At 34.6% G+C, this 11,505-nt stretch overlaps 1 protein-coding gene across 1 annotated transcript in view; it reads left to right on the top strand.

Annotated features, from left to right (window-relative positions):
* The window catches only part of LOC127845955 (aquaporin-4-like), a 170,391-nt gene extending 159,762 nt beyond the window's left edge, over positions 1 to 10,629 (top strand). The window contains exons 3-4 of the mRNA XM_052377133.1: positions 9,241 to 9,466; positions 10,575 to 10,629. Coding sequence (XP_052233093.1) covers positions 9,241 to 9,462 — 222 coding nt within the window. The 3' untranslated portion in view covers positions 9,463 to 9,466; positions 10,575 to 10,629. The remainder of the gene's footprint in view (positions 1 to 9,240; positions 9,467 to 10,574) is intronic.
* The last annotated feature ends 876 nt before the right edge of the window (positions 10,630 to 11,505 follow it).

Below are 11,505 nucleotides of genomic sequence, written 5' to 3'. Positions count from 1 at the left end.
TTGCCTTATACCAGAAACATCTCTGATGTTTGATATATTCTTAATAGTTTCAAAAGCATGTTTGATTCAGCTGCAAAAAACATATCAGAATTTATCACCGACGTTTACGCATATTATTGGGGTTTTCAGATGTTTTCTTATCTGTACCGATGTTATTATTATATTAACCCATTTATGCCTAGCTTCCTGAAAAAAGGACTTTGCAAAAAGCGAAGACCCAGATGAGACGCCGCATGATGCGGCGTCTCATCCGGGTCTACGCTGTTTGCTTATAGGAATTTCTGTAAGAAATATTCTAAATATAGAAATAAGTATACTAGACATCCCTAATTTCGGAAATTTGTTGTGATTGCAGTCTCGTTATTTTTGCTTTCTCTTTATGCCCGCGGCTCTTTTATGACTTGTTCTAAACTATCTAAATTGGTTTGGGAAACAAACATTAGCCCTCATGTGTATGTTATTGCAAGGTGGTAGAGGGGACAATTTATTTTTTTATCTAAACTATTCAAAACTATGATTATGTGCATACAATTAAGGTATGAAGTACGCTTTATCCTGGCAATACTAGCTACATGTATTATGATAAGAAAGCAGATTTCAACTTATATAACTGAAAATGTTTCAGCTTGCTTGTACTATGAATTATATTATATGTGTTTACAATGAAACTGTGGAACTACGGTCGTCATTTTAGTGTTATAGACATTTCATATTGGACTTCGGTGAAGTATACATGCCGGACATTAATTTCAAGATCGATCTTTATTTACTTGTATATATATTTAGCTTGATCGAGGTCTAGGAGAATTTAATATACCTCAAATTAATGTTAATATGAACATCGGTTTAGTTTTTAGTTGTTCGCGTAGCGAACAGCTAATGTTGTTACTTAAATTTCAAGTCAGTTCGGCTTATCTACGGACAGTCTACTACTCGCCACACCTGCCGTATCCGCGCGAGAAAGAGTTGTATAATTTATGCAAGAGGTTTGAGTTCTTCAACTATATTCATTCACAAATGGAAACATTATGTGAATATCGTGTTAAATGCAATATTTTGAACGGAACTTATATAGAAAAGAATCAATAAACAATGTTTGTATTATACGTGTCGCGGCAGAAATTATTTATCAATGATTAAATAGTCCACTATCTGCTGCGTCTTTATGATGTAGTACAGGTCATTCATAATCTGAGGCTATTAATAGATTCGGGAAAACAACGCAATAGTATAAGGTTACGCTTGTTATAAATATTCTCAATTTGATAAAATGTTGAACATAAGTTCAACAATAACTTCAGGGATAAGAGAGACAACAACAAAAATGCTTCATAATCGCTTAAACCGTCGGCGTAAATGCTGACTTTAAAATAAATGATGCAATTTTCGTTTCTAAATAAATAAACTGAAAACAAAAGTTAAGCTCTTGTGTTTTTTTTTATTTGTAAGTCGCTTATTACCGCATGAATTGTGTGTTATCATTGTCAAACCACAAATTAGTGTAAGTAGATAAAAAATATACTACGCACGTGCACATCATATGTGTTCTCACATGCCTTATTATGAGTATATTTTTTCACTATCGAAATATATCGTATGTTAATAGTTGATTTAAACGCAGTTTTCTTTCGACACATTTAAATCACACTTGCCTAGCCGCGTCATGCGAAAATGTGTCTTGTGCGTTTCAGCCAGCGTATCTTAAACCCAACATGTGCATTTGCGCAGTCTGGTCAGAGGCGATGCTGTTCGTTATAAACATCACGCAATGTGTTATGGCATCATTATGTATCTCCTGATCAGACTGAGAGATGCGCAAGCAGAATGGGCTATATAAATGATGGGCGCATATGGAATAAGACACATTTTCGCATGACGAGGGTCATTAAAAATCTCATTGCGAATTTTAAATGGCAAATTGTAGAACAATGCTTTTCGATACAAAATTGATTTCAAAATAGCAAACTTGTAAATAAGGGCAGCCTATCAAGGCGTTCAGGAACGATTTCCAGTCGTGCTTACCGAGTACGGCAAACATTGTGGTTTGATAATTAAACGATTTTCCTCTTATCGTGATGCTATACTGTTTCGGTAATGTTTGTTTTCTCATCTTGAAAGCAAAACTGTGTTTATCGATAGTCAATTATATATTCACCGGACGATTTAGTGAACGAGTACTGACCCTAAAATTCTGCGAGATGGGTTTTATCGCGTAATTGTAACTGGGCCCCAATTTGTGTCGTTTGAACATACAGAGAGTACTCCGGAATTCCTTAAACTCGACAGTGCTACATCCTTTGCGCTGAGCACAGACACGGTGATGTAGCCAAAGTTCAGAGGTTTTATCTCGAATCAGACTATGCAATATTCGAAAATATTCACGCCGAAAAAGCGCATTACTAAGTGCTCTATACCTTTGTTTAGGTCAGAGTTGTTGACACCGTGTGAACTGCTAGGGTAACAAGTAATGCATAAACAACAAAGTACGGGTCAACAGGGCTGTCTTTATGACTACCTAATTCGTGAGTAAAAAGTATTGCTCACAGATTTATGTTTCATTTATTTTCATCAATTATCTTATTGTATATTTTGAATTTGTATATGATGTCAAAAATCAAAAGTTTTGTACAGGGAATTTTCATCATGAAATTATTTTCTTAGTGAGATAGGTATTCGATATTCCAACAAGATTTATTTAATATGATGGTGAATGCAAATTTTCTTTATATTCAGTTCTCATTACCATTTTTAGCATACTTTCAATGCTTTCAGAACGTCCAAAAAGGGCCATGTTGTTGTTATTTTGTCTAAGTTATCTTTATAAAATAAATAGGATGATGAAAAGTGCACACACATCTCGACCCGTGCGTTATGACACACGTACATTTGAATGGCGTGTGTTCATTTTAAACTTGCGATTAACTTTGAAAAATGAGTTGCGTCTTAAATTATGCAATAGCGAACAACTTAAGTGCCTTCAGCGCATTGCCATCGGTTCAGTTCTTATAGATCCCACATAGATATTCCACTTAGATAAATCCAATTGTATCAACTGGTTTGTTGTCAGTATCTTGCTCAATTGATAATCGTTCTTTCAAAAGGAAGACAATCAGTCTAGAATCTCGCCAAGGTTTCCTTGGCAACCAAGTATTTCTGCGCGAACAAAACGACGACTAAAAGAACTATTTAATTGCTTGAAAAAAGTCCTTCACAATGGAAACGGTATCATTAGTATTATTTCTTCCGCTTAGCTTAATTATGAGCGTGCATTTTCAATCTCTGGACATTTAGATGCGAGATACATGTAATCTTTTTTATGTCCGTCGTTAGGAAGATTTTACCGTTTTGTCTAGCAAGAACCTATATGTACCTTGTTAAAATTTGTTGATACATTGTTATTGCTTATGATAATTCGTTATCAATCCGTATCACACAACCTCACATTGAATGCAATGGATTTCTTGGATAAATAAAGTGTACCGTCTCGTCGAGAAAAACATCATTTGCACGTGTGTTTATGAAACACACATTTATTGTTTGTTTTAACGGCAGTATACAATTTAGGAACCATAATGATGGTGTGTTAATGTTATGGATTGTAAATGTGTTTTAGCGGTGTTAATTGGAAAGTGGTGTGTTTTTGTTTTTGATTTTTAATTCTTGCGAAACAGACAAAGGACATTTCTCATTCGCCCATGCTTTCCTCGTTTAACGATACGAAGAGCAATTCAATCAAAGATCTACTACAACTTGTCTGAGAATTGAAAATGCCTTTTTATGTCAAGGAAACCAGATCAACTACAATTTGTATTCACAGTCTAACAAACTGCGCAGTGTTGTATATACACAGCGTGGCTATCAGTTTTATTCTCAACCATTTACAAAATATGCAGCATTCGAAAATAACCTGGTCTAAATGCATGCGAGAAAAGTGTCGTCTCAAATCAGCCTTCTAGACCACACAGGCTAATCCGAATCGACAATGTGCGCTTGTATGGTATCTTTCTTTTGAAGAAAATCTCTTCTTGGCGAGTATCCAGTTTGGGCGGAAAAATTCGTCCCAGATGAGCTTGTGCGGACTGCCAAGGCTAATTTGAGACGACACTTAACGCACATGCATTAAGCCCAGTTTTCCCAGTACGAGGCTCAAATAGTCCAATCAAGCTGTAAAAAGAATACGATCGGCTGTGTAATATCTGCTTATACTGATTTCTACAACTACTACAGATATCTAATTGAAACTGCGCATGCTATTGTGGAAGATCATTGTATAGGTCACTTACTTTGACGTACATTTATCCCTTTTAATGAAGCATATTATTGCCCATTTGTTATAATTTTCTACGGTAAGGTTTATTCGTAACCAAGGAACAAATCACATATCGTACAGTCTCGTTAGATTCGATTTATAAATAACCATGCGATATATAAATAACGCGATTAATTGTTAAAACAAAATCTGCACTAGAATTGTTCTAATTAACCCATTTATGCCTAGTGGATTATCCCATCCTTGTAAATTGGATCAATTTATTTCCAAAATTAGGGATGTCTAGTAAATTTATTTCTACATTTAGAATATTTGTTTCAGAAATTCCTTGAAGCAAACAGCGCAGACCCGGATGAGACACCGCATTATATGGCGTTTCATCTGGTTCTTCGCTGTTTGCCAAGACCTTTTTCTAGACGCTAGGCATAAATGGTTAAAAAAGAACGTTTCCGAAGCAGTATGTATACGCATACACAGTTGATAATGGTGAGGTACTTGCTATGTTAAGTATAAAAACATATACTGTAGTTAAACAGAGATTGACTTTCCTTTAAATAATACACCTGTTCTATTTTAGTAATAGCAGTATTAAGTGAGACATGTGTGGGTAGCATTGCGAATATAAGACTAATAAAACAATAGTACACCTGATAGGAATTGTTCCTATTTTCCGCTCGTATTTTAATTAAAGAGAGTATTCACGGCTTTGTCAAATATGTATGAATTTATATAAAATGTTTAAACAACTTATTATACAAATAATTCAATATAAATAAAAATAAAAATGAAGAAGAACATGCGTCGAAAATGCGAAATAAGCCAGATATTTAATTCTGAAATAAAAAATGTCTGTGAAGTCCAGTTCGCCAGAATGTATATCATGCAACAACGATGTAAATCGAAATGAGTTTTACGGATTATTTTAATTTCCTGCAAAGATATCTATTCATACGACACACGAACACTAACTCCGATCCTAATAAAAAGACGAATGTTTCGGTAATTGTAGGAAAATATGTACGAAATATATTCGTCACAATCGGCTCGGGCGCTAATTTGTCTTTGCTGCATTTTATGAAATTCGTCTTCAATGTATAATTTTTCTTGCCTATTGTGTGTTATTGTAACATATTTTTATCAATATATTACAATTTAACACATATAAAAATCGTATAATCTCACTTTAACACAAAGGAACGATTGCTTGAACAGAACATCACAAACCTTCAGAGCAACAGTAAACATAACCACATGATTAAAGCTTAGGCCATTGTTCAACATCGATAACTTTGTTATGTCAGAAGGCATTAAACTACAAAATAATTTAATGTATTAAATTCATCGTGGCCTTTTTAGATCTACCTTATTGTCTACTCGATTTGAATAAGATTTTTGACATGTTGTCACTGTAAAGTAAGAATATTTTGGAAAGATAGTGTAAGCAAACTATACAATAATGCATTTCTTGGCGACGATATGTTTAAAAAAAAAGGTAAGTAGAAACATAACTGTACTGTACTTTGCTAGGTGAACAGCAAAGCAAATCAATCGATTGGTGTCATCAAGTTCGAGTTTTTAATTGCTTTCTGTCACCTTTCTTGTATTGTATCATGTATACACTTAGCTGGTAATGGAAGCCCATAATTGTATAAGTCCCCACTGGTTTGTTACGAACAAAATGAACCCGATTGGTGCGATGGGTGATCTATTTAGCGTTTATTACTGGTTAAGACGCACCGCATTGCCGAGGCAAAGTGGAAAGCGGCAATCGGAAAACTATCATTTAATATTTGTCAGTAAATGTCTTATCGGGGTTCTGTGATGTAGGCATTGTGTCGTGTTTTTACGTTGTTGTTGGGGTCATCATTTGAAAATTTTACTGGATGCTAGTGTGAGGGCACAGAAGGTATGAAAACAACTTGTGTCGTAAACTGCGCATTAGTTTTGCTTTATTTATTTGCTACGTAAGATTTATTCATATAAAATTTAGCACTGCTGTGTGTAGAACAATTACAAATACTGACGGCTAAATTGTAGATCCAAATTAAAAATGCTTTAAAGTATATGTTTGTTATCAGTAAACACATATATCAACTGAACATTGATCACTTGGGTATTAATACTCGACTAGTGTTTACCAAAATACAAGTTACTATTAATCTGACTTTCAATGTCGACCTATTATTTAAATACAAAGAAAAAATCTACAGCTCGGTCGATAAGGTAAAACGCAATATTAATCAATTGATGTTAGATTGTCAATTGCAGAGGTGAATTACTATTAAGCGGATGCGTTGGTCAATAATTTAGCGCTACTAGTAGAGCTTTACAAAAACAACCGCGTGGTCAAAATTGTGATACGCGGTTTAGAAATCCGATTCTTTTATTTGTTTTAATTGAAAAAAGTGCTCATGATTTTATGTATTTCTACGCATCTTTGAATATACTATTAGTATTTTAAAGCTTTTATGCGTTGGCTTTATCACCTGGAACTGTCTTTTTTCGTTACTTCTAATTGTATTTCAGATTGTTTTTTATATTTAAACTTTTTCCTTCTATATTACAACTTTCCTTCTTCTGTTTTAAATGCCTTATTGTATGTTTACTCAAAAATGACTACCACCCTTAAAACCGTAAAGTTACAATCCTGCAAAAGCTATGTACGGAGAAGAAATATATAAGACTTTTCTTGATATAAAATATGTTTAATCTAAACTAACTGGAACTGCATAAAACTGTACGCAACCTCGTACAGCCGTGCTCGAAGATATGTTACATACACACATATTAGTTTAAAGTTACTCTTCAAATCGTCAAATTGTTAACTTTGTATGTATCAAAGTTCATCATGGTTTGTTTTAGTGTGTTATATACTTAAGTATTCAAATCATATAAAAATATCACTCATTTTTTATGTGATTATTTCTATAATATGAAAACCTGACATATTTTCTGTAAAAACAAAAATGAATTAAATGTATATATTTATTTGCTTAACTAACTTGCATTTCAACACTACACAAGAGCCGTTTACATAAACATCTATGTATAACAGATTTAAGTGAATTTTGCTAGTTTGTAAGTAATGCATCGATTATGACGGAAGCGTACGTAACATACAGTCAATATTATCCTACCGTTCTCTCTGTTTTGCATCGTTGTTTTTTGTTTCAGCACGACAACAAAATGGCAGGATATACAACCCATAAACCGTAACGAGCGGGAAACAATGTCAATAAAAACTAGACTAAAAGCTCTTAAAGAGGAACTGGTGACCTTTTCGTTTTGGAAATCGGTTCGCTGCGAGTTCTTGGTAACACTGATCTATGTTTTCATAGGATGTGGCTCGCTGACACACATTCGCCAACCATCGAATGATACGTTTCTGAAGGTGGCCTTGACCTTTGGTCTTGCCGAGGCCACGTTGATGCAATGCGTGGGTCATATCAGTGGCGCCCATATGAATCCTGCGATCACAATGGCTTTGCTCGCAACGGGCAAAATCGGAGTTGCAAGGACGGTGTGCTATATCCTTGCTCAAGGCCTAGGGGCAATAGCTGGTGCAGGAATATTGTACGGTGCCACACCTAATAAGTACCATGGTGGTTTAGGTGTGACGTTTATTAAAGATGACGTGAAGCCGGCACAGGCTTTTGCTGTGGAGTTCATGGTGACGTTTGTTCTAGTATTCACATATTTCGCTAATTTGGAACCTAAACGTGTTGACATGGGCTCTAGGTCACTTTCGGTCGGCTTGTCGGTGGTTTTGGGACATTTATTTGCGGTATGTATAACATAACAAAGTATTTTTATTAGTTTCATTATTTTCGTCATTATTTCAAGCGATTTGCTAGTGTTGTCTGCATAATAACAACGTTTATAACAAAAATACAATACAACCCTTGTCTTCAACGACGTCTTAATTATACCTTATACGTGGTGACAATATCGAATACATATGTTCAATTTTATTTAACCGATTTGTTACATAATTGTCAGATGCGATGATACAAATGTTACAACCATGATTTGTCGATTACTTCTAAAGCTCGTATACAACAGGCGCCCATTCCAGAAAAGTGTAATTTTTTCTTACTGCTTGCTTTTATTGCCAGTCACAAACCCTAGCCCTCCTCCATTCCCTTGTGCAAACAAATAGTGTTGATGCTCTGTAATCTGTAATTGAACGTCTCGGGCTAGTATTGACGAAACATCGCGTTTACGAAATTAACTATAGCTATTCTGTCATATTTTCTCATTTGAAATGGCTGGAAGGTTCGGGTTGTCTTAGCTATCATTATATCAATATTTCATCTTGCTTTTTCTCCCGCAGAGCAAAGGCTTTCACAAAAGAGTTTCCATGGCATTGTGATGAATTTCATTATATTGCTACAACATTGCACGTTTTTATTAAAGAGTAAAAAATTGTAACCCTGGGCGTCGCTTTATTTAACGATTGGACATTTACATTCATTTAAACGAACCTATTAACTAATGCAAAAACGTTCTTGAATGAAAAATATGTTAAAAATGCACTTAATGTAGCATTTCCTTTCAGTTTATTTCTATCAAACTAGCAATTAAAATGTTCATACTTTTTCAATTGATTTAACTTTTATAATTCATGCTCGCATTTTCAGTTCGACTATACGGGATGTGGAATGAATCCAGCACGCTCGTTCGGTCCCGCAGTAATAACGAAACAATGGAAGGATCATTGGGTTAGTATGAATAAGTATAGCTCCGGTTAATTATCATTATGATATTGCCGACAACGACGGTAACGACATAATGATGATAATGATTACCATGTTCATGCTTATCATTTTAATGATCCCATAAACGAGGAACCAAAAATCCACATTTGCACAATATAAACATACATTTATAATAATCAGCCTCACTTTGCTCTACTTTAATCGAAGATGCTTCAGTTATGTAAGCAAACAAATATTTTTTTTCTCTGAAAGGTGTTTTGGGTGGGACCCTTGATCGGAGGTATATTTGGTGGCTTCACCTACGAGTACACTCAATGTTCATCGGAGGACATTCAGCGGTTTCGGAGCTCCTTTCGACGTCAGAAGTCCCAGGCCTATGGCGAGCCCGGTCAGGACCAGCGTTGTGACAGCCCGCTCACGACGGAATTTTCGTTCACCCCTCGAACCGCATCGAATGAAGATCTCAGACTGTGATTTAGTAATATTATTCTCTATTTTTGTATCAAATCCGGTGTAAAATGTATTCACAAGTAAATTTACTTTGAAAGAGTATAAGCAGTAAAACTATTCCTCAATACGATTATGATGTATTTGCAAATTGTGTAAAAACATTTTAAAAACAAGCTCTAAAATTATGTTGACATTATATCGGTCTTTTTATTATATTTTGTTGAATTGGTATGATACATGGGTGTCATGTATTCCGTGTGTGTACTATTCATGTTTCTCGATACGCAAGGTATATTGTAAAATAAAACTTGTTTTAACCATGACTGTTTTTTCAGATTTCTAATTGAAAAATTTCATGCATTTCAAATTAGGAAGTTCTTATCGCATTCAGTTTTGAATAGTTTTACAAAGCTTAATGAAAAATATCGAACATTAAACAACACGTATTGGTAGATTCGTAATTACAACACAACGTTTCGAGAAAATAACAGCACAAACACCAAAATATAGTGCCAAAGAGCACAGTGACCACATTGCATTTCTTCACAACCACGTGTTTCTTTTTATTGACAACAATCTTCGTATTAATCTGCGATCAGTTTGCCTTCACCAGGGACTTCGAGAACGTACTATTTCCTTGACGTTCCGGTAGTAATGGGAGGCTTTACTGCATCATTAAACACAATTACAGTCTTTGGAATCTTGTTGCTAGAAATTACGTAATTAGCGATGACGTTCAGGGAACATACGTGTCGCTGTTTCACATAACTGGAAAAGTATATGCGACGTGCAATTATTGGATTACCGCATCAGCGACATCAATATATAGTATATGGCCATTGAGTTGTTTTAATAGTTTTTCATATTAATGTATTTTTAATGAAATCTTCAGCAACATTTGTACGTGTTAACAGGTTAGAAAGAACACGCTGATAGATCGATCGACTGATTCATTAGTGACATGATTGCTATGTTTCCTAGGCTTTCAAATTATTATTATTTAATTGATTCATTGCATTTTTTTGCCGTGACTTGAGCAAGAGTGTATGTTGAAATCTAAATACTGCACGAATTCAGTAGAGTTCTACAACACATGAAACTAACTCTTCCAAATAAACGATTGTGTGTTTGTCCAGTTGCCAGCTGATGAGTGCCAATTCTTGAAGCCATGCTAAATAGGGCATTATTTACAATAACATGATTTATGACCATAGGACCTTTGTTCATCAGGCACGGAAGAAACGTTTCCACACATGCTAGGGAATTTCACTAATACCACAAAATTGGCGCATTGATCGGTGGATAGAGAATAACCAATGGAGAAAAACATGCAGGGTTCTTGACGTTTATTTTCTTAAATGCCAAGTGTGATTTTAATTACCCAGTAATGCTGCAAAGTCGAGTCGACTATGATTGCTAATGATTTAAAAACGCTTGGTACGCATAGATCGCATAGTCAAGTATATGCCTTTGTAATAAAAAAGCATCGCCAGTCATTACTATTGTATGAAAGACTCGATGTTGCTCATTACTTACAACGATATTTAAGCACGAAAATACAGCTTTACTAATTTTTATTTCATTTATCATTGAATAATGTGCTTATGAGAGTATGTGTGTCATGTGTTGTGTTCTACGAACACCCATATATTTATCAATTTATATTCGTCTGGTAGAGATTAATAAATAAAATGATGGACAAATCTCAAATTGATGTGAATATTTTGTTGAAAATATTAAATTTATTGAATACAAACGCATTTGTAGCGATGAATCAAAAGCACCACAACCTTGTTACACTGATTTACTTATTATACAAATGATTCAACGAGTTTTTAATTCTTTTTCAATTATACACTCGCAGTAATATGCAAGCTAGAAGAAGAGTCTTCATGTTATATTCATATTCCGTTGAAAATGCTAATTTCTCTTCTAAACATAAGATCAGCTCTATACAAATTATGTGCAATTGCTTTCTTTATGTCGTACGATTACATCGACTTAATCGCTAATAAACACATGCATATCAATTTTGCTTCAGTCCGATAGTGTCTTTAGAGACATTTT

The sequence above is a fragment of the Dreissena polymorpha genome, chromosome 9, assembly GCF_020536995.1.
Source record: "Dreissena polymorpha isolate Duluth1 chromosome 9, UMN_Dpol_1.0, whole genome shotgun sequence".
NCBI lineage: Eukaryota > Metazoa > Mollusca > Bivalvia > Myida > Dreissenidae > Dreissena > Dreissena polymorpha.
The sequence above is the reverse complement of the archived record's forward strand: the minus strand, read 5'-3'. Positions and strand labels throughout refer to the sequence as shown.